The sequence below is a fragment of the Grus americana genome, chromosome 33 (assembly GCF_028858705.1).
Source record: "Grus americana isolate bGruAme1 chromosome 33, bGruAme1.mat, whole genome shotgun sequence".
NCBI lineage: Eukaryota > Metazoa > Chordata > Aves > Gruiformes > Gruidae > Grus > Grus americana.
Genome location: NC_072884.1, coordinates 1,032,068 through 1,052,680, shown reverse-complemented (window position 1 = coordinate 1,052,680; position 20,613 = coordinate 1,032,068). Strand labels below are relative to the sequence as shown.

General features: G+C 49.6%; 3 protein-coding genes across 9 annotated transcripts; all 3 read right to left on the bottom strand.

The window, feature by feature from the left end:
* Window positions 1-152: 152 nt before the first annotated feature.
* Window positions 153-2,375, bottom strand: MVB12A (multivesicular body subunit 12A). 3 transcript variants are annotated; one of them, XM_054807822.1, is made up of 9 exons: window positions 2,143-2,375; window positions 1,955-2,050; window positions 1,760-1,856; window positions 1,506-1,632; window positions 1,279-1,413; window positions 1,009-1,091; window positions 616-692; window positions 486-536; window positions 153-385 (listed from the first exon to the last, which is right to left on the bottom strand). In XM_054807822.1, exons 1-9 carry the CDS (start codon window positions 2,218-2,220, stop codon window positions 323-325), a joined length of 807 nt encoding a protein of 268 aa, XP_054663797.1. In that variant the 5' UTR covers window positions 2,221-2,375; the 3' UTR covers window positions 153-322. The 3 variants fall into 3 exon arrangements, with proteins under 3 accessions (XP_054663797.1, XP_054663798.1, XP_054663799.1); XM_054807823.1 differs by having other exon boundaries at window positions 628-692; XM_054807824.1 differs by lacking the exon at window positions 1,506-1,632 and having other exon boundaries at window positions 2,143-2,309.
* A 30-nt stretch (window positions 2,376-2,405) lies between these two features.
* On the bottom strand, window positions 2,406-6,404 carry DSN1 (DSN1 component of MIS12 kinetochore complex). Of its 3 annotated transcripts, none has more exons than XM_054807820.1 (11): window positions 6,263-6,404; window positions 6,118-6,163; window positions 5,473-5,814; window positions 4,974-5,047; window positions 4,714-4,786; window positions 4,283-4,370; window positions 3,293-3,352; window positions 3,098-3,169; window positions 2,858-3,005; window positions 2,652-2,739; window positions 2,406-2,562 (listed from the first exon to the last, which is right to left on the bottom strand). In XM_054807820.1, the coding sequence occupies exons 1-11, from the start codon at window positions 6,350-6,352 to the stop codon at window positions 2,474-2,476; spliced, it is 1,170 nt and encodes a 389-aa protein (XP_054663795.1). In that variant the 5' UTR covers window positions 6,353-6,404; the 3' UTR covers window positions 2,406-2,473. The 3 variants fall into 3 exon arrangements, with proteins under 3 accessions (XP_054663795.1, XP_054663793.1, XP_054663796.1); XM_054807818.1 differs by having other exon boundaries at window positions 2,652-2,765; window positions 2,860-3,005; XM_054807821.1 differs by lacking the exons at window positions 6,118-6,163; window positions 6,263-6,404 and adding an exon at window positions 5,904-6,098 and having other exon boundaries at window positions 2,652-2,765; window positions 2,860-3,005.
* Window positions 6,405-6,556: 152 nt separating this feature from the next.
* Window positions 6,557-20,386, bottom strand: PBX4 (PBX homeobox 4). 3 transcript variants are annotated; one of them, XM_054807868.1, is made up of 9 exons: window positions 20,054-20,386; window positions 16,645-16,718; window positions 10,403-10,644; window positions 9,854-10,044; window positions 9,413-9,548; window positions 8,992-9,148; window positions 8,729-8,835; window positions 7,868-7,969; window positions 6,557-7,399 (listed from the first exon to the last, which is right to left on the bottom strand). In XM_054807868.1, exons 1-9 carry the CDS (start codon window positions 20,257-20,259, stop codon window positions 7,307-7,309), a joined length of 1,308 nt encoding a protein of 435 aa, XP_054663843.1. In that variant the 5' UTR covers window positions 20,260-20,386; the 3' UTR covers window positions 6,557-7,306. The 3 variants fall into 3 exon arrangements, with proteins under 3 accessions (XP_054663843.1, XP_054663844.1, XP_054663845.1); XM_054807869.1 differs by having other exon boundaries at window positions 7,883-7,969; XM_054807870.1 differs by lacking the exon at window positions 20,054-20,386 and adding an exon at window positions 17,595-19,147.
* Between the last annotated feature and the right edge of the window lie 227 nt (window positions 20,387-20,613).

The following is a 20,613-nucleotide window of genomic DNA, read 5'->3' as shown; positions in this document are numbered from 1 at the left end:
CTCAGACACCGTTGCAGGAGGTTAACGCGCGGAATAAAGAGGTGTAGCGTCGGCACAGCGTAGGAGAACAAACGCTGCCAAGAACTTCCCTACGTTGTGCTGCTGTAGGTGCCGGCCCTGAAGCTCTGTATTTCAAAACCATTACAAAAATATTTTGGCAGGTGAGAAGAGAAACACGTTTATTTTTCTCCCTAGGTAATTTCTGTAATCAGATATCGATTGCGTTTCTTCAGGTCCCCTGAAATTTAAGCAGAGAGAGAGAGGAGCTCAGCCCAGCTGGGCGGTTTGGCTGCGGTTTACGCCCTCGAGGTAGACTCCGGTGCTAACAAACGCTGGGCGGGAGCCTGGCAGCGGCCGTCCTTTCGACTATAAAAGCATAATCATACTGAAAACAAAAAAATAATCGGTCAGGACAAGAGCCCGGTATTGAGAAATCCAGAAAACGCACCCCAAAAGAGGCGCGTGCACCGAAGCGGCTCGCTTACTTCTTTCTCAATATCAGCAAGTGACTTCACAGTCAGGTCTGCGAGGATAGCCTAAAAAAAAAAAAAAAAGAAAAAAAAGGCAAAAAGGTGTCGTGTTTCTACTTAAGCCTAGTTCTGAGGTGAAGCTTACAGGACGACTCACGGTACTGCCAGAGCTGAGCTTGCTCTCGAATTTGGGGTGTAGTGTGAAAGGCACTCCGTCCATGGCTGCCGAGAGAAGGGAGAGGCTTTAGAACGCCGAAGGGGCTGCCCTGAAGTCGCGCCGTTAACCGCTGCGTGAAGCAGCTGAGCTCCCAGACAAGACTTCGAGCACGATATCGGTGATGTCTTAAGCGAGGAATAACTTTCTAGGGAGGGAGAAGTCTTTAACAAAACCTTCCTCTCAAAATTTCGCTCAATTCCAGTCTTTAAAGGGAACAACCTGTGCGTGAACCAACTTTTGATTTTTAAAGTACCCCTTAACTACGGATCTGCTTGCTTTACGCAGCTTCCTCGTTTGATTCCAGACGAAGAAACGCTTTACCCGAGAGGCCGTAGATGTTGGAGGTGTCGTACAGAGATTCGTGCTGAGAAGCACGTTTGATGCTGCATCGAGCCGCGGGTGACCTGCAGCAGATCAGAATTAATTAGTGGGCTGGAGGTGAGATGCTAACGAGCTGCAGAGCAAGGGAACGGAAACCACGAGGTGGCACCAGTCGCAGGATTTATTCCCGGTCCTGGACTGGTTCAGGTAAGACTGGGGGGGGGGAAATAATAATAATAATAATAATAATAATAATTAGCGCGTACGTACTTTTGGTCGGAGTCGGGGGGCTGGAGCGAGAGCTGCTTCAGGCCCGCGCTGATCGTCCGCGGTTTGGGGACGGGCTGGGGGCTGGATTGCAAAACCGGCCCTTTTTTACACCAGATGGCAAAGTTACCGATTTCCCTAGGGAAAAAACCAAGGAAAATGCCGAGGGGGTGGGGGGCGGCGGGGGGTTACCGGGAAAGGGAGGGCGGGGGCGGGCAGGGCCCCCCTACCCTATTCGCATGTACAGCGGGAGGGCTTTGCTCTTGGAGCTCAGCTTCACGTCCAGCACGGCCGTCTCGGCGGTGTCCGGCGGCAGCAGCTTCACGTACAGCCGCTTCTTCCGGGAGAGGCCGGTTCCTACGGGGACGGGGGGGGGGAAGCTGGGGACCGGGGGGGAAGCTGGGGACCGGGGGGGAAGCTGGGGACCGGGGGGGAAGCTGGGGACCGGGCCCCCCCTCCCCACACCCCCGGGCTCCCCACTTACGAGGCTCCGGGAACTCGGGGATGCGGGTGTAGCCGGCGGGCTGGGGGCTCCGGTCGCTCAGCACCTGCACGTCGGTCACCACGGCCCCGGGAACCGCCTGGACGGGACGGGAACTCGGTACCGGCCTGGGGAAGGATCCCCCGACCCCCCCGGTCCCGCTCCCTGCCCTCCGGGGCCGGTTCCCCCCCGCCGCACCTGGGCTCCGCCGGTGCTGACACACAGGTACCCGCCGCCCTTGTGCCCGAAGCCCTTGCCCAGGTTGGCCGCCGCGCCCTCCACGGTAACGGTGATCTGCGGACACACGGAGCGTCACACGGCGATGGAACCGGGCGGCGCCGGCGATCTCCCCCCCCCCCCGCCCGGTCCCGTTCCCCGTCGCCCACCGCGGTCCAGCCGGCGGGGGCCGCCTCGGGCGTAGCGACCCAGGCCAGACCGGTGAGCGGAGCCTCCGCCGCCGCCATGGCCGCCGCTTCCGTCCCGGCAGTAGCGAAGCCCCACCCCCTTTCCCCGCCGATGAGCTACCATTGGGGCAACGCGGGCTATAGCCGCGGAGATTGGTTGGCGAGCTCCGAGCGACGCGTCAGCTAACCAATGAGCGACGGCCGGTCCCGAATTCACGGAAGCGAACACCGAGACGCGCAGCGGGTTCGGTACCGGGCTCCCTCCCCCCCCGCCTTTATTGACCGACAGCACCGGCCGCGCCCCCCGCCCCGCTCAGCCGTCCGGTGCTGGCGTCTTCCTCGGCGGGGCGGCGATCAGCTTGCGCACGGGGGAGTTCTCCAGGTGGCGGAAGGTCCTCGCGGCTGGAAGGGGGGGGGGGGTAACACCCGTTAACCCCCGTTAACGGCCCCCACCGAGGTTTCCCCGCACGCCCCCAGGGATTCCCGCTTACCGAGCTGCTCCGACAGGCGCCGGAGGTACTGCCGGCTGTCCTCACCGAAGGCCTGCAGCACCTTCGCTGCCTGCTGTAGTTCGTCCAGCTGCGAACCCAAAGAAACCCCCCCCAAAAAAGGAAAAAAAAAAAAAAATTTAAACAAGTGAAGCCCCCGGTGAAACGTATCCTCCCCGGCGGCGGCGGCACGTCTCTCCTCAGCTCACCACAAGCTCCATGCAGCGCAGGACCTCCCCCTGCTCCTCCAGGATCTTCTGGTAGTCGGGTTTGGTGCCGAGGACCCCGGCCTGGGATGTCTGGAGGGAGCTCAGAGGCTCTGCCCGGCCCCGGCTCCTCCTGCATTCCTCCAGCCGCCTGCAGAACAAACCGCCCTTCCCTTCCGTTTCCTCTTCCTTTTTCCCCCTTCCCTTTTCCCCCCCCCGGGGTGGTGGGGAAGTCACTCGCACCTGGACGTTTCCTCAGCGCGCTCCTGGTAGCGCAGTACGAGCTGATCCCAGGCCTGACCTTCGGCAGCGAACCTGCGGAGCGAGGGGAGGGAACGGATCTCGACGGGAGATCCCTCCGGAACGCCGCGCTCCCACCGAGGAACGGCGGCACCCAAACGCCCCTGGAAGGGGCGTCCAAGCCCGCTCTGGTCTCACCTGGCGATGTACTCCTTCACTTGGGCCACCGACTCATCCAAAGCCGAGTCCAGCGAGGTCCTAAAGCAGAGATACGACATCAGCACGACGCGGGCGGGCGTACGCGTTCCACACGCGCGTGGCAGAGGGCCCCGGGGAGCGTTCGGTGCTGAACGCTTGGAACGGCAGAGTGAGGGTGAGAAAAGTCTCCTGGATCGCCACGGTAACGGCCCCTGATATTCACTGCGCTGGCTGCCCAGGGACGGCAGCGGCCCCCGACATCCTGGTAGCCGCAGGTCAACGGGGCCGCTCCGCAAATTTAACGACTGGGCAGGCCCTAAAGCAAAACCGGAATCGCGGAATGACGGGCTGGTTTGGGGATAAAGATGATCTGGTTCCAGCCCCTGCGTGGGCAGGGACACCCTCCAACTTGACCTTGAACCCTTCCAGGGATGGGACGGCCACTTCTTCCAGCGTCCGCCACCCTCGCAGGGAAGTTTCCGATCTCCGTCTCCCCTCTCTCCGTTTAAAACCGTTGCCCCACGACTCCCCCGGAGTCGCTCCGAAGGGCTGGAAGGCTGCTGTAAGGTCTCCCCGGTGCCTCCTCCGAACACCCCCAGCTATACATGATCCCCCCAAAGACACGATCCCGATTACCCGCGTGCGTGCACCTGCGGGTTTTGTAGCTATTTATTCATTTAATGGGAAAAATCCCATTTGGTCTGCCTGCGAATTACGAACCACTGCCCTCTCCGGATCCCGCGGGTGCACAACGGGATAATATCGCCGTTTCTTTCCCATTTAAAAGTTTCACTCTCCTGGATGAGGAAAGCCAGCTAATTAAAACCTTTAAATGAACCCAGAGCGTTCTGACACAACCGGATTAGGAAGGTTTGTGCTGGCAGGGTGAGGTCCTCGTACGCGTTGCGTCCGGACTGCCCCTTTTTCCCCCCAAAAGCGACAGGACTCACTGCTCGCGCTCCACGAGGGACGAGTTCGGCGAGTCCTTACCCTTTAGGGTCTTCCACGCAGCTCTTCAGCGTTCCATCTCGCTTCAGCTTCTGCACGTATCGCTTCAGGTCTTCTGAAACCGACTGCACTGGAGACAAAGACAAAATAAAACAGGGTGAAACAACGCTCGTTAGCCACTGCTTAGAAAATCAGCGATAGCGAGAAACTGCAGATACTGGTCCGATTCCTTGTCGCTCTAGTCAGGACTTACGCCGTTTCTAAAGGAATAACTCATCTCTGCGGCCACCGTTTATGTCAGCGCGTCCATTTGTCTTCCCTCCCAGAAACTGTGGTCGCGCACAGCATCTTAAAAACGTCGTTCCCGTGTTTTTGGCTGCACCCACCCCGGTTTCACTTTGAGAGGATGCCAGGGAAGGGTCAGTATTGCCACGTGCGGGATTACCCTCTTTGACGCATGTATCACACCTTACCGTTAGCTCTGAAAGCCTCAGGGCTAAAGCCGTCTGTCTCCTTCAAGACGTGTTCGAGCTTCCGTGCCGAAAACTAAGAGAAAACGGAAAAGAACATCTCAGCGGCATGACAAAGCTCGTGGGAGGATTCGTTACCGACAGAGAAAGGAGTCCCTCCTCCCCTCACATGTATTTCACAGCTCAGTTCTACAAATCAGAACGTGCATTCAGTGGCAGAAGAAAGGCAAGAGAAAAATAATTCACTTTTAAAAGGACCTTACCTGGAAACTGGACAACAGCAGCAGAGAAAGCCGGTCTATCTCTGGTAGATCCAGGCTAATTGATTTGCTCAATTCTGAAAAATCAGAACAAAAGCATTTAAGAACAATACACTCACACCAAGTTACACAGGGCTGAAACGTTCCTGAGAGACACCAAAAGCTGTTGCTGTATAGGAGCGTAGGATACGGAAGGAGCAGGGAAAAGAGGGAGAAACAGAGTTCTTAACAAGGAAAGTCACACTTAAGGCTCGACCATGGAAGAAAAATGGCAGAGACAGCGTCTACAGAAGCCATTAATGCAGCAGCTCCTTTTATCCTCAAGTACCCGGACCTTCGAGCCCACTGCCCACACGGACGTGAGCGGCTGCTAATTTGGAATAACGCGATTAGACCGCAACCACCCTAAAGATCATGCCACAACATCAAATTTCAACTTGCTGCAGGCTGCCCCACAAGTTTCTCGAGAGAACTTGATAAAGGGAAGAAGCGGAGCACGTACCAGTGACGTCTTGGTGAACGGGAGGCAGAGATTTTCGGCGTTTTGTCCCCTTCAGGCTCGAACGACACCACGAGCGACGCTTGGCTTGAGGAGTGGCGATGAGCTGTCTCGGGGACAAGTTAAAAGAACTCGATGCGTGGTCTTTCCTGGGACTGCTTCTCCAGGGAGACAACCTCTTGGGACTGGGTCCGAGGGGGCTTTTCCTGAGGCTGGGACTTTCGTGGGATCTTTTCCTCATAGCCGCTCCGGTCGCCTCATGGGGACTAACGTTCTTGCTGACAGCAGTTACGTCAAGCTTTAGGAATTGCTCAGGATCCGCTTTTTTCTCTCCAGGGTCAGATTCTGAGTAAAACAGACGTAACCAACACGTTAGCAGGGTAAAAAAAAAAAGAGATGAAAGGGTCTTTCTCAGGCAGTCAGAACCACTCAACCTGTTTCTTTGCGCTCTTTCTAGCTCGGAGCAACAGCAGCACCGAGGGGCGATGGCTGGGTCACCGCTCCACGGCCTCCCAGGCCCGCCGGTGCCTCCGGTCCTCCCTTCCAGCACGGAGATCCCTCTCCCGGGCACAGCCAAGGTGGGTGGGGGGGTGATACCCGGCCCGTCCCGGCCCTCCCCGCTCGCAGGCCCGCCGCCGCCGCCCTTACCTGCCACACCACCTTCCACCGCAGTACGGGCTCCGCGGGGGGATCGCTGAGGGGGAAAAAAAACCCGTTACGAGGCCGGCAGCGACACCTCCCCGCGGCCCCCCCCCCCCCCTCCTCAGCCGAACCGGCCCCGTATAGCTCTCACCTCCTCCGACCCACCAGACGGCCGCTGTAGGACGGAGAGCGGCCCGGAGCTCCCCGCCGCCCCGCAGCCCCTCAGCGATGGCTCCGCCATAGCCGCCCCGCGCGCCCGCAGCGGCCGTTAGGCGCGAGGCACGGCGGGAAGGCCCCGCCCACCAGCCCTCAGGGACGCGCATGCGCGGAAGCCGCCTCGCCCTCTTTCCCGCCCTTCCCTGAGGGAGCCCGGCGTTTCTTCGTCCCCTCAGGTACGCCCCCCCCCGCCGCTTGCGAGGAAAAGCAGGGAAAAAAAAAAAAAAAAAAGGCTTTGGAAGTTTATTATCTTTGATAAAATCTCAACTGAAAGGGGTGGACTCTGTGTTAACAGCTGCAGAAATGCACAAAAATCTATTATCCATGGGGAAGTCAGGTGGTTTTGTTGGTTGGTTTTGTTTTTTTTTCACTAGACATTAAATTAGAATTACATGGAATGACACAGGATGGAAGGTCCTACCCGAGAGCAAAGTCCAGTGAGAGTTTTGGTAAAGCAACGTTCTGATTAATTAGCTCAGAATGAATTCTAGTTAAGAAAAGCTTATTTTCCTATACAAAATTACAATACAGAGAACGCATACAATTACAATACAGGGGGTTTAACTGTTAGTAGCTATCAACTAGAACAGAAATTTCATAGTAAAAAACTTTATGGAAATTAAAATAAGTCAATTTTCTTAAGCTGTAAAACTTGAGACGAACGCCAAGTTCTAGAAGAGACACTTTCAGATTCTTACCATAAAATCCATATTTAAAAAAATGAATTTGGTTAAGAAAATGAAGCAAGTTCTTTTAAAACAATTTCACATCCCAATGGGCATAAGTGAAAAGAACTCAACTGCGTGAGGCTGAGAGGTAGAGAGGTATCATTGTAATCACAATCTTCTATTGGTTCCAGGGTTTTTTCTGAGGTAATTAGCTGTGTGTCAAGTTGTATAAACAATAGTATTGGCAAAAAGAGCAACATTGACAAATTACACTAATGACCTCTTTCCTCTCATCAATAGGTCCTAAAAACTTAATTAGACGCATCCGAATTAACACTTCCAGGGTCTCCAGCAGGTGAAGTGATTGATGAAGGGGTGGTAGCATCCTGCCAGCTGCCATTAGCCTGAAGGGAGAATAAATATTTCATTAAATCGTTACACAAAAAGTATGCCTTTATATGTTTACACCTTACAAGCAACAGTGCTTTTGAAAGGAAATAGGAGTTATTTCCTTTATGGCTCTGGCAAAGCACAGTCCACAAATACCCTGTAAAACGTCTTCCCCCCCCCAAGATTTTATAGCGTTCCTTATTCCTAGCGCCATCTCCTTATGGCAGGAATTATTTGAATTGCACACATTTTTTGATATCGGATTCTTTTGTTACCAAACCTGTTGGAAATCTGGAGATGTTTTCTGGTGAGCAAAGCCAAAATTTTAAATCACGCCTCCAGGAGGGAAAGGCTGGTATATTAAACTTTTCCAGCTTTTTCCTATCCCCGCATCGGACACATCAGGGGAATGAAAAGTCAACATTTATTCACAGATCATTAACCCATCTCGGACAGAATTGGTGTTTTCTAGTAACTAATACCTCAGTACATCTTACATCTATGCGCTGCGTCGTATACAAAGGATTCCCCACGATTGTGTCATATCTTCCTGTCTGGTGTATGACATGATGTAAGGAATCCATCTAGAACGAGATGCCGCAGAGTGAGAACGGTAAAGATAAAAAAAATCAAGTTAAAGAAATGCCAAAAATTATCGAAATAAGGGGCAGGTTTTCTTGCAGGAGGACAAGTTTTCTTTGCTGTTAACTGAGCTATACCTAGCTGGTTCATTATCAAGCAGAATTAGAACCTATCACCTATAGCTTTTGTAACAGAGGAACAGATTTTATGCAGTTCAGATGGATTTAGAAATTCAGCAGAAAGCTTAAAGTGAGTTTAACAATGCTGTTAAACCAGAAGTCCTACGCAAAGTTATGCTTATATGGAGCAAGACTGCCTGTAAGATGAGGAAACACCGATTCATGAACGTAAGGTTGAAAGGATAGAAGAATGGCAGTAGGTTTAGGTATCAGTTAATTCCGTAAGAGAAAATCCCAGTTCCAAGAGAAAAATACACATTTGAGCAGGTTCGTGTCTTGGCTCGTTTGAGAAATTTGACTCTAGTCACTTCTTGCATCCTAGCCAGTGCTGGCCAGAGCCAGAAAAACCCATCCCTAGCTGGCAATAAAAGAATCTATTTTAAAAAAATAAAACAAATGGTCGAATCCAACCCTGCTGTTTGAAGTGGGGTCAATTACAGCAGGTTGAGTTTTGAGTATCTCCAAGGACGGAGGGTCCACAACCTCCCTGGGAAACCTGTTCACACCGTATAAAGGACAGAGAAATGGGATTTTAACATTTATTTCGCTGTTGAAAAGTATGTATTTTTTTCCCTTACTGACCTGGGACTGCACATTGGCTCCCACTGGGGAGCTCTGGTAGGAAGTCAATGACTGCAAGTTTATAAACGAATCTCCGGAATTTGTCATCTTAAAAGAGCCAGAGGAAGCTGGGGGGAAAAAAAAACCCAAACAAACATGTTTTAATGAGAAATAAAACCCACCAAAAATGGTACCGTTTCAAACACCGGTAGTCTGTGGTACTAATTGTCACAAGAAATAATTAGAGACTTTCAAGCAGACGGACTCTTCACCGGCACTCTCACCTGAATTTGGTGTAGATGGAGAATTTGCCTGGTTGCCTTGAGCCACGACATTAGTTGCATCCACTGCTGTTTTTGCAGCATAAATATTAGCTTCTTCTTGGAACTTCCCCATGTTTTTTTTGTATCGAATTCTTTTGTTACCAAACCAGTTGGAAACCTGGAGACATATATCACTGTTAGCATTTGATCAAATTATTAGATTTTCCACTATATTTGGAAGTTACCAGCAAAGGAGATGTTTTAAACTAGGCTTCAAGCAGAAAATACCTACTACTAAACCCTTCTGAATAACCTAAATCCTATTTAAAGTATCAGTGACTGAAGCCTGTTGCTAATTATGGGGAAAAAACCCACAACGTTGTTCAAGGAAAATTAAAAAAAAAAAAAAAAGTTACTTAATTCCAGATAAACCACTTCATACCTGTGAAACTGTGATGCCACCTTTCTTTGCTAGCTCTTCTTTGGCCTCTTCACTGGGGTAAGGATTACTCAGATGCGAATAAAAATATTCATTCAGTACCTCCGTCGCCTGTTTGCTGAAGTTACGTCGTTTACGCCTGTAAAAATATTAGTTATTGCTATTTAAACAGTGCTATAGATTGGCTAGAGTACGCCGTTGGCTTTTTTCCCCTCTAAAATACATTTGGTTTGAAGGAGAACGTTAAGAATTGAGTGGAATTAAACAGATATTGATGTCAGAGTATACCCCAGCGAGCAAAACGGGTGGCGAATTCTTAAAATTTAAACTAGACCGACACTGGGAACGACAGACTTGAGATTTCTTACGCAGTCGTCGGCATCCAGCAACAAAAGAAGTTCGGCCTTAAACATGTGTTACGGCTAGATTGTGTTTTCGTCGTACCTTGCGTCAAGAAAGCGGGAACGCAGGATCATCACTGCCTCGCACGTGCTCTGCTTCAGTTGCATCTGGATGGTGCTGAATTTGCCGTGGATTATGTTCACCATGCGCTCTATTTCTTTTGGTGAAATCGGTCTTGTTCTACTCTGTTCCCTAAGCAGGTTCATAACGTGGGTGGTGAACTCACTGCAGGCCTGAAAATACACACATTTGTATCGACAAACAATAAAATACCCTAGAATTCGCTTCCCCAACAAGAATACATATCCAAAAAACTTTAGAGGAGTTTCCATGTTTCAGCTTTACTCTATTTACTCTTAAAAGAAACGGCAACAAAGATAAACGAGACATACATTATCTTTAGTTTGATGTCCAGTCCCCCTATCTCCACCTTACTTCTGTAACACTGAGATAAGCTTTCAACTGAATTTGATCTCCTCGCGTTCACCTGAATTCATTATACTTCCTGTTCTGTTCTTAAAACCGACACCAAAGGAAAAAATGGTTATTTTTAATTGAGATGATAAAAACTCTTCCATGCAGAAAGATCACCTGTTCATATTTCTCTAGCTCAGAGTGGTATATCTGTCGGATCTGTGACAGCTTGGCCCTGTAGTCAGAGTGTTCAATGCTATTGTCATTTGGACAGCCACCTGATGTTGCTGCTACAGCCATCGGTCCTCCTCTTCCTCTTTTCTCGGGCCCGGAGACGCCCTCTGCCAGCAACATGTTATCTAGTCTCATTAGTTGAGCATCTGGGGGATCTTCTTCCTGAATACCGCGAATACTTAACACTAGATAAATATAAAGAGGGAATCAAAAGATTATTTCCGAAACAGGAAAGAGCATCCACTTCAATTCTGGCAAAGCATTTAAACGCCCTTCAGAGGATTTAGCAGGTCTTGAGCTCAAGAAAAAAAAATAAGGGAGTTATTTAACGAAGCCACGAGGCAACACGTCGGAACGCACAGGACATTGTTTGGATCGAGAAACACCAAAACGCAAGGCAAATTTTCAAATGCATGCTGATTGTGAGGCTACTCGGGGGTCGTACTAGTTCATACTACATGTAGAAATTTTATTTTAGCAGTCTATAAAAATTAGAACGAGGTTATTAAAGAGGGGACGCCCCACATCAGCCCGCTGCCTGGCTCCTTGCACGGTCCTCAACGGCGTTGAGCACCACCTTGTGCAGGCAGACGACGGCGGACGGACAAAAGGCCTGAGCCGCTGGGACAACCGTTCTCACAACTGTGTGAGAACTCATGAGATACTGAGTCAATACAAAAAATGCCAACAGCTTTTTGGCTTTTAATTTGATTTTAATTGCTAGGCAATTTCAGTTCAATGAACAGTTGGTCTTAACCTTGTGAAGCTACAAAATTCAAATGACCTTTTCCAAATTGTAATTGGCAGGTTAATGGGACACTACGTTCCCTCCCAAAGATAAACTCAAAAGATCTCTTGTTATGCAAAGATTAAGATTCGAGTGTGAGGGCAGGAGAACAACGTACACGTACAGAGACATTAAAGATACGCATTTGTAACAATATTTTCAGCATCTTGTAGGCAAAAGAATAGCTCATCGAAAAAAACCCAATAATAATTTTGAACACACGAGCAGCCTAACTTACAGTCACACTGCTGAACTTAATATTTTGCAGGCTGTACAGAAAATTACTACACAATTCTGAAGAAAAGAGCGCTTTGGAGTGGCTGCAGACCTTCGCCCTGTCACAGCAACCCAGGTCTTCTCCAGAACATCCCCCGTCTTTTTGCAAGCGGAGAAAGGTAAGGCAAAAGCAGCTATAACATAGTACGTGGGTAACTGTTGAACTCGAGCTAAGACAACAATGAGGAAAGCGTTGACTATTTTAAAAGTTAGTGGCTCTTCTAACTCATTATGGAATTAAAATGAACACCTTATTAAAAAAACAAAACCAGACCCTCTACTGCATACACCCTTTTTAATGAGTGAACGTTACAAGAAATGAAACAAACACAGAAAAAAAGAGGGGGTTTTTAATTTGTTGTGGGTTTTTTGTTTTTAAAATCACCAGTTCTCCTTTTTTTTTCCTGGGAGACCCAGCAGAGAGTTCACCAGCAGCCATTTGCTTTTAGTCTTTCGGATAAAACTCCCATTGAACTATTTGGACTGGCAAGCGTAGATTCAGTGCAACAGATATTTCGGTGTCACCTTCTTGTTTGAATGTGCTTCTGCCAAGCGTCTTTTTATGCACATTATGATGCATATCAGACTACCTCATGTTGAAGTCAAGCTCCCAGCTGCAGCTTAATTTTATGTCACTTGTCTAATTATGGTAATTAGACATTAGTTATCATCAATTACACATAAGCTCATCTCAAGTTGACTGCTGAAAAGCATGTCTAACACACCTTCCCCATCTCGAGGGAAGACTCTGGTTGGCCGGCTCTAGTAAGTCACAAGAAACTAGAAAGGAGTTAACCATCATCAACATATCGTAAACTGCATTTCCAACCCAGCAGTTCAAACTTTTATTTAATAAACTCTCTCAGAGACGGACAGACCGAAGAATCGATGAGTGCGAGAAGCTCCATCTGTCCAACCTGCTCCATCAGGTTGATTTTAAACGTCTGGCTTAACTGCACCTTAATAATATGCGTGAGGGTTAAAACACAAGTTCTACAGAAATCATTGCCACAGAGATTATTTTTAAATTAAAACCATCATCTCCTGGAACGGATACCTTTTGCTTTCACTTTATTTTTACTCCTAGTATCTTCAGCTAATGATAATATTTGTACAGATCGCAAGTTACATCAAACTCACTCAAAACTACCTATTTTTTTGCTGCAAGTAGCAGCCAGTTCCGATTTCCAAGTACAAGCGCTGCAGTTGTTCACCTACCGACCTTCCAGAGCCGATAATCTCAAAAGATGGCGCAACGGGAGAGCAAAACCATCGCAGCTGCAGGAACGCTGCGCTCACACCAGCTTCTGCAAGGCTCTGTTGACAGCCTGGTGAAAACAATTCCGGAAGTACATGCTGTACCACGAAGAGTTTTGTCAGGGTAGCTGCATCTACCCCGAGAGCCTCCGGCACGCTCTGTGGGTCAGGCGTCACCCATTTATTTCTGCGTACAGTCCTGAAAATTACGCCAGCAGGAGTTTGCAGTCTGCGTGGCTTCTGGAAAAACTAGATTTCGTTAAACAAACAGGATTCCAAAGGAAAAAAAAAAAAAAGTTACCACAATAGAAAAAGCCTCCTCACATATTCCTGTCCTTACAGGATTATTACCTACTGGCTCTCGATACTCCGAGAAGAACGCTTCTCTAGAAAGCTTACCCCTCTCAGTACCCTTTTGGCCATCAAATTTTTGAAGTTCCCACAAGTTTAAGAACATCTAACAACTCTATCAATACTCAAGGCTTTGCATCAAAGACGCTAAGAGATTGGAATTACGGCATAACCATTTACGGCACAGTCAGTGTTTTAAGCGTGATTTAGAAAGTAACGGTAAAATCCTTCACACTTAAATCCTTCATAATCCATCACTTTTATGGATGTTTAAGAAAAACCCTACCCTGGCTCAAAAAGCCTGAAGAGTCGCTCCCGTCAGCTGCACTAATATAATATTGTGCATTCTCTGGCACATCACCTACCAGATATTCATCAAATATGTAAAATAATTATACTAAGCAAAATGAAATTCCCATCATTTCTAATTAATCTTTAATTAAAATACATCACAACCTAAGGTGCTGAAGCCTCACTCAGTATGCAAATGCAATCATTACAATATATTTACATCTCATTAATTAAAGATTTGCAGTTCTGTAATGAACTGCACAAGATCACAGGTATCAAAATAAGCGAGACACACTTTGCTTAGACTTGCTTTCCTTTCCAGATTTTCCTTCACAGAGCAAGTGACGCAGAAGAGCAGGGTAAATGTGGGTATTTGGTACAGAATACCCAAAGCCAGAACCAAAACCTGTCGTTTTAGCACCAGAAACGAACAGCCCATACCGCGCGAAGTATAAAACACCCACGGAGGGTGCAAGGAAGCGGGCAGTTGGGTGCTGGACCTGCAACTCTCCTCGTCCACGTCTCAGTTTTTCCCAGATGATCCCATCACCTACATTACACTGGCAAATATTTGTCCTATAACTCCCGCTAAATACTGACTCCTGCTGTTTTATTCAGCCAGGCGGCTTTCCTTGATTTGACAGTCCACAAATCAGACTGTTAGGTGAGAAGGCGGGAGCATATTTTTTTAATAGAAGGTCACCTAAAGCAATCATGAACCCCTTCTTTATGCTACCAAAATACCACCCCCCCCCACGCGCTATCAAGATGATTTTTCACCCGCACGAGACACCCCATTTTCCAGTTAGCAGTCGAGCATCTCACTACAGAGAATGACATCGCTGTTGCTTCAGCTGGTCTCAAAGCACTGCCACAGGAGAGCGTTTTCTCCAGATGCAAGACAGTCTTGCACATCCAGGGAGAGAGAAAGCGAATGGAAACAGAAGACAAAAGCCAGCGGGGCTCCGAGCGCTGAGGAATGAGACTCGGCTACGTAAGAATGTCAACAAACTCAGCGACAAAGAGAAAGCGTGTTCTTCGGCCACGCCGCTTGCCAAGTTTATAACCGAATGAAAAGGTACCCGTTGAATGAACCTAGCCCAGGGCCAGCACATGAAAGGAAGGACACAGGGTTGCAGCTAGCAACGACGAGAAACAATAAAAAAATGGTACTCCATGTTACGATGCTGCAACAAACACATTCCCTACCACAGGAATACAGAATGAGAGTCCCACTGCGCAGCGCGTGGGTGGAAACACACTTTCCCTGCCCCAAGGCGCCTGAAGCCCACCACGGACTAGTGCCTTCCTTGTGCCTTCCTAGCACTATGGTGTGATCAGCAGAGGACAACAACTCTGAAATTTCATATTCAGCACCAAAAGCGTGCGTCTTTAACGCTACAGATGTTTAATTCTGATTTTAAGACAGAATTATGCCATGTTTAAATTCACACAGCTTGAATCGTATCTGAAGCGTAACCCAAGCAGCAAAAACCCTATCTGCTGCATAGATTAAAAATGCTCCAAATGCTTCTGTGAGTTCCCAAAAAAACTAAGTAGGCTTGAATGGATTAGATGCCTCTTCAAAGAGCTGCACATGCTCCAGGCATGTATTTAAGACTTGAAAATAAAAAACCTGTTTTTCCCATAACCGGTTTAAAATTAAAAAAAAAAAACAAACCAAAAAAACCAATTGAAGTCATTTGGGGAGAGGTGGGGAACAGGGCTTGAACAAAATATTAAACGTGGCCAAATCGATTTAAATTACAAAGAGTCCTTTTTGTAATTTCTTCTTAATTAATAAACACGATCGGGGAGAATTTTTCGGCACCTTTCAGCTGGCTGCCCATTGCAAAGGCGTACGGCTTATCCCGAGCTATTGTGAACGATACCAGCGCTGCAACAAAGAGCGAAAGAAAGATGAGGGGGGGAGGAACATGTTTGAAACTGATTTCTGAGCTAGAAAAGAAGCTTGTGTGCCTGGGTCACAAAGAAAGCCCAAAACCTTGTGCTACAGTATGTCCAGGCTTTTGTTTGCTTGAAGCCATAACATCTGCTCCCCATAATTTAAATAAGGAATAGACAGACCATCAGACATTCAAAAAACCTCTGAGACCAAAACAAATCCAGCATAACCGGGACAGCAGAGTCCGTTCCTGCAAGTGTGTTTAGCTCAGAGAAGTCACAGTTTCAATCAATAAAACACAGGAGGCAGCTTTCAACGTGGAAAAGAAAAACAGAAGAAAGACCCTCTTCAAGGATAGCAATCCTCGAAGGACAGACAGACATAAAAGCACACCCGGACAGCACACACACACTTACTACCACAACATTTTTCTTGAGAAGCAAACTGCTATGGTGAGAATACGCTATATGTGACCAAACTCTCCGGAAATGAACGTGTAATGTCTGCCTCAAAGCTGCCTTCGATGAGAAGGGCTCCGCCGAGGATGGAACCGGCAGTACAATGAGATGATACAAAGGTAGGTTTAGGATGTTAAATGTTAATACAACTAAAATTAAAAAAAACAAAACCAAAACTCAACCACCACCACCGTATTAGTTGTGTATAATGAAAGTAGCTATACGCTAAAAACCCATCAAAATCCACTACAGTTTATAGAAATTGGATATTCAAACAACATTGCTTAAGTGGTCGTGTATGAGCATCTACTGGGCGATTCAAAATGGAAATCCATTTGCCCCCAGCGCTTCTGCCCTTCAAAGAAAGCTGCGTGATCCCCAGCTCCATTTCCCGCTACTTCTGTGCTTCCCCATATCCCCAGGCGTTCTGCCCCGCTGTCTCCTCTTCTCCGTCACGCAGTTATTTGCCAACTTTGAGCTCTTACCACCACCCCAATTTTGGTAACGATTCCTTAAAGGAGGAAAAGAGTGTAACAACATAGCAGGATTATTCAGGATTCTCTACGTATTTAGCCAGACATCAGAAAAACCCAACCTGTAGATTCTTTACGTACACACAAGCAAAACACTTGTGCAAATACATTTTCTCCAAACCTGCGCACAGACAGCATCATAATAAGCACATCAAAACCATTTCCAGCTTACAGAACACTATTAAGCGGAAAAAATAAATAGCCTTAAGTTGTAGAATCTATCAGGGAAAAGACGGACCACATTAAATGAGAGCAGAGCTGATGACTGAATGGGTTTTGGGTTGGTTTTTTTTCGGAAAGCCGAGGCCAAAAAGACACCAACGCACCTGTTTTCTCCTTGATCTCACAGAGCACGCTGAAAAGAGCAGGCTTCATTCTGTGGCAGTTCAAGGCATGTTTTCTGAAATGGAAGAAGAAAGAAGGGGTGAACGCCAACAGGAAAAGCAGCGGAAGATGCTCACAGAGAACTGGGTCACGCTTCAGTAACAGCAGGTTAGAGCGTAAGATTAAGAAAGAAACGTGTAAGTTCTGGTGATGTATTTCACTGAAGTGCCACACTCGGTCATCACTAGGAGCAAAACTGTCGTAAAAACACACAGGCCTTAAAACTCAAAATTCTGTGTGGCTTATAGGAACCGTGAGCACCTTCGGTTCTACCAAAAGTGTATTTTATACGTGGGGATAAAGAGTTCCTTCTTGAGTGAGTACGCTTCTGTAAGATCTAATAATGGGATCCATCCCAAAGGCAGAAAAACCTCCGGTGTTTTTAGAGCATATAGATCCTGAGGGTAGGAACAACACAGTGCCACACTCGCTGACTGGCCCAGCTTACACAACCAGCAGCCACCTGATCCAACGAAAAGCAGATCGTATTTAACAGCATTTTAGTACAAGTTTTACCGCACGTCTTAATTTTGCCTTTTTGAAGCTCTTCCAGTGTTTGCTGCTTTCCCCTCCCCATTCTCTCTAGGAAGAGGCAACATTAATTACACCATTAACACAGAATCCATCCTAACGTCTAATCGAAACAGAGAATTACATCTTTTGCTCAGTTGAAAGCACCTTTGAAGTGTGGTGAGCACCGTACAAAAGCGGGAGCTGAGGTTTCCCACGGTGTTTTACCTAGCCGTCGCCAGTTTTCGAGGGCAGCCGGCAGTTAGGTGCCTAACTTCCACTGGAAATCAGGGGAAAGATCCGGCTGCAACGTACGCCTCAAAAAAAGCCTCTTTTGCTTCTCGTCACCCTTTTCGTAATTCAGAAATAATACTTAAATCACCTTTAGAGCTAGGTTTCGAGATGGTTTTTAGATAAAAACAGACTGGCCTTCCTCCTTGCACGCCGATCACTTCCGCAAACACAGGTGCTCGGCTTCCTCACCCCCCGTAACACTTCAGCTACTGCTGAACCGCCCGCAAATGTCAGAAGGCGAGCTTTTCACAAAAATCGCGGAAGCTCACGTCGATTGGCCGCTTTCCTTCGCCACACTGGCCGAAAGAAGTATAAACCCCATTCAGCGACGGAGACGTTTGATAATATCAGCCCCAAGACAAACAGCCTGAGAACAAAGGCAGCTGGGAAGACAGCCTGGTGGAGTCTATTGTCCTTGCCTGATGAGGGAAAAAACCGGGGCAGAGAGGGAGAGAGAGAATGAATTCCAAACCTCCGGACCCCACCCAGGTCAAAAAACCGGTGTTTAGGTACAAGGCAGTAGAGATACCGGACCCAGAGATAATTGCCTAATTAACGGGGCCGCTAACTCTTGTGAAGAAGACCAAGGTGGTAACGCGAGGTGTCTGGCAGCAGCGTTAAACTCATCCTCGGCGGATTGATTTCCTTTCAATGAAACTTTCACCCAAGTTTTCAACTTGGATTTTAAAAATTCTCGTTGCGCAGAGGGAAAGAACCCTCCGACATTCACTGGGCGTTAAAGTAACAGGGACAAAACGCATCGCGGTGCGTTTTTAACACAAAAGAATAATCCCCAACAAATAAAGCAGTTAATGCCGTCGTGAGGTGCGAGGAGCCTCACTTGTGCGAGGGGTTTAACCAGGCCCGAGTTTTACTTTCTCAGCAGTACCTCCTCTTAAGGAGGACTAAGTAAACCCAACAGACTTCTCGTCCGGAAGACAAAAAGCTTCTTTTATGCAAATATACGTGAAAATACACCGAAGGTGCTTTAAAATTTGGGGGCCTTCAAAGCCTGTTGTGCTTCAGGTGGCCTCCGACAGCATCGCTAAGGCAACAAGCAGGGTCAAAGTAATTTAAACAACGGTCGGGCCATTTTTCTCAGCCTGTTCTTCAACTCTTGTTTGAAACTGAAGCTCCCAACAAATTTATTCTGCTCAAAATTATCTTAAATATGAGGTTGTGAGAGAAAACCACAGCTCACACAGGCAAAGCCACACCTATAGAATCTATACTGGAGCCGCGGGCGGTTATTTCTGAGACATACCGCTCACAGGTTTCATTTCCTACAAGCTGCAGCTGGAAGAGTCGACTTTAAACCCAAATCCTGATGTTCTTCGAATGCACAATTTCTCCTTGTATTCACAGAATCCGCTCAACCGTCAGGAATCTGGTACCTGTCCTCAGTAACGCCATCGGTAATGCCTCAGTAATGCCCGATAGCGACAGGCGTACCCAAAATTGGCTAAATTTTAGGCAGAGATCAAAAAAACCAACCTGGCAGGGGTTTATTGGCACCGCAGCAATCGCCACGATGGAGAAATCGGGGCGCAGGCACGGAGGGGCGACCGGGCGCAACACCCAACCGTGGGGCAAGCCGGAGGAGCGGCACCCCGTTAACCGGAGGAGGAAAAAAAAAAAAAAAAAAAGGCCAGAAACCCATTTTGCTGATTTTTCTAAACCCGCTCCGTAAGTCTCCACCTTCTCCCAAACCACCTCATGGCAGGGGCTGCCCACCTCGCGCGCGCCGAGGAAGCAAAGCGTGTAATTACGTGTAATTACACCGCGCCAATCAGGGCCGGACGCAGCTCCCGGGGCAAGGAGAACGCACCAGAAGATGCTGAATTCTCTTGATTTCCAGACCGGGTTTACCGTATAATTATTTCCATCCCAACGAAGTCAACAAGAACGTCGTTCTTTTTCCTTTAAACGCGATTCTGGAGAAACTTGGGGGTGAAAAACCTTTGGAGCCCCTCGCACCCGCGCTGTCACCGGAGCAAATTTTGCACCTCCGGAGCAAACTTTGGCCCTCGACGGCAGCCGCCGCTTCCGTTATCCTGGTGCGGGCGGCGTCAGGCAGGACAATCCCGCTTCCACCCGGGATAACGGCTGCCGTTAGATCGCCCGGGCCGTTTCTTCATGCGGAGAACCGGAACGTTCGTTACGAGGAACCTGGGCATCATCCCGGTGCTGGAGGCCGGTACTGAACCTCGGCCCAGCTGACGGGAAGCGAAGACATGGAAAACACCCCGGGAACCGGGGAAGGAACGGAGAACTTTCCGCCTCCGGAGGGGGGGGGGGGATTTCCCACCACCTCCACCCCCCGTTCCCCGCCGGAGCCGCGGCCGGGAGGGTCGCACCGCGGGACCGCTGCCCTCCGGGAAGGACCGGAGCAGCGGGGCCGAGGGTGTCCCGTCCCCCCTCCACCCCCCCAACGCCGCGCAGAGCTGAGTCACGGCGCCGGGCTGCGCGGGAAGGCGGCCGGTACCGAGCTGCTCCCCCCCCACGCCCCCGGCCCCCACCGCGCCGAGCTCCGGGCCCGTCGGTTACCTGGCCTGGGCCTCGTCCAGGCTCTGGTCGGTGATGGCCATGATCTGCTGCAAAACGTCGCCCGTGTCGTGGTGCGCGGGCGGCGGCCCCGGTGGGGGCGCGGCGGCCGGATCCCCGGCGGCTGGCGGAGGAGGCGGCGGGATTCCGCCGGGTAGGGTCACCCCGGCGCCGTGAGCCGCCGCCAACAGCCGCGACGGGTCCTCCATGGCGGGGGGCGGCGGGGCCGGTCCGCCGCGGCCCCAGCGGTTCCCACACAACAGGGCCCAGCGCCCGCAGCCGCCCCCCCCCCGCCACCGCCGCCGCCGCCGCCGCCGGGCCCGCCCCGCGCGCCGCGACGTGCCCCGCCCCCGGCAGGCCACGCCCCCAGCCGCCACCGAGAGCCCCGTCCCGGGTCCTAGCGCCGCCCGTCCCGGGTCCTAGCGCCGCCCGCCCCGGCAGGGCTGCCACTTCTTCCCGGTTCCCGGCCCGCTACCCCGCGGTTTCCCGGCCAGGACCGGCGGCCCTGCGCGCTCCGTTTACCGCCGGAGGTTCCCGCGGAGCCGACGTGATCAAATCCACGC

Bases quoted from the DNA above. Each gene is read 5' to 3' on its own strand.
- MVB12A (XM_054807822.1), bottom strand. From the start codon at position 2,220: ATGGCGGCGGCGGAGGCTCCGCTCACCGGTCTGGCCTGGGTCGCTACG. The intron at 1,092-1,278 runs GTACGTACGCGC...GATCTGCTGCAG, and splicing joins CCCCCCGACTCCGACCAAAA to GTCACCCGCGGCTCGATGCA. The intron at 693-1,008 runs GTAAAGCGTTTC...TTCTCTCGGCAG, and splicing joins CAACATCTACGGCCTCTCGG to CCATGGACGGAGTGCCTTTC.
- DSN1 (XM_054807818.1), bottom strand. From the start codon at position 6,352: ATGGCGGAGCCATCGCTGAGGGGCTGCGGGGCGGCGGGGAGCTCCGGG. The intron at 4,787-4,973 runs GTAAGGTCCTTT...GTTTTCTCTTAG, and splicing joins TGCTGTTGTCCAGTTTCCAG to TTTTCGGCACGGAAGCTCGA. The intron at 3,006-3,097 runs GTGCGAGTGACT...TTTGTTCTGCAG, and splicing joins CGCGCTGAGGAAACGTCCAG to GCGGCTGGAGGAATGCAGGA.
- PBX4 (XM_054807868.1), bottom strand. From the start codon at position 20,259: ATGGAGGACCCGTCGCGGCTGTTGGCGGCGGCTCACGGCGCCGGGGTG. The intron at 16,719-20,053 runs GTAACCGACGGG...CTTCCATTTCAG, and splicing joins CTGGACGAGGCCCAGGCCAG to AAAACATGCCTTGAACTGCC. The intron at 10,645-16,644 runs GTGCGTTGGTGT...ATATTTATCTAG, and splicing joins TGAGATCAAGGAGAAAACAG to TGTTAAGTATTCGCGGTATT.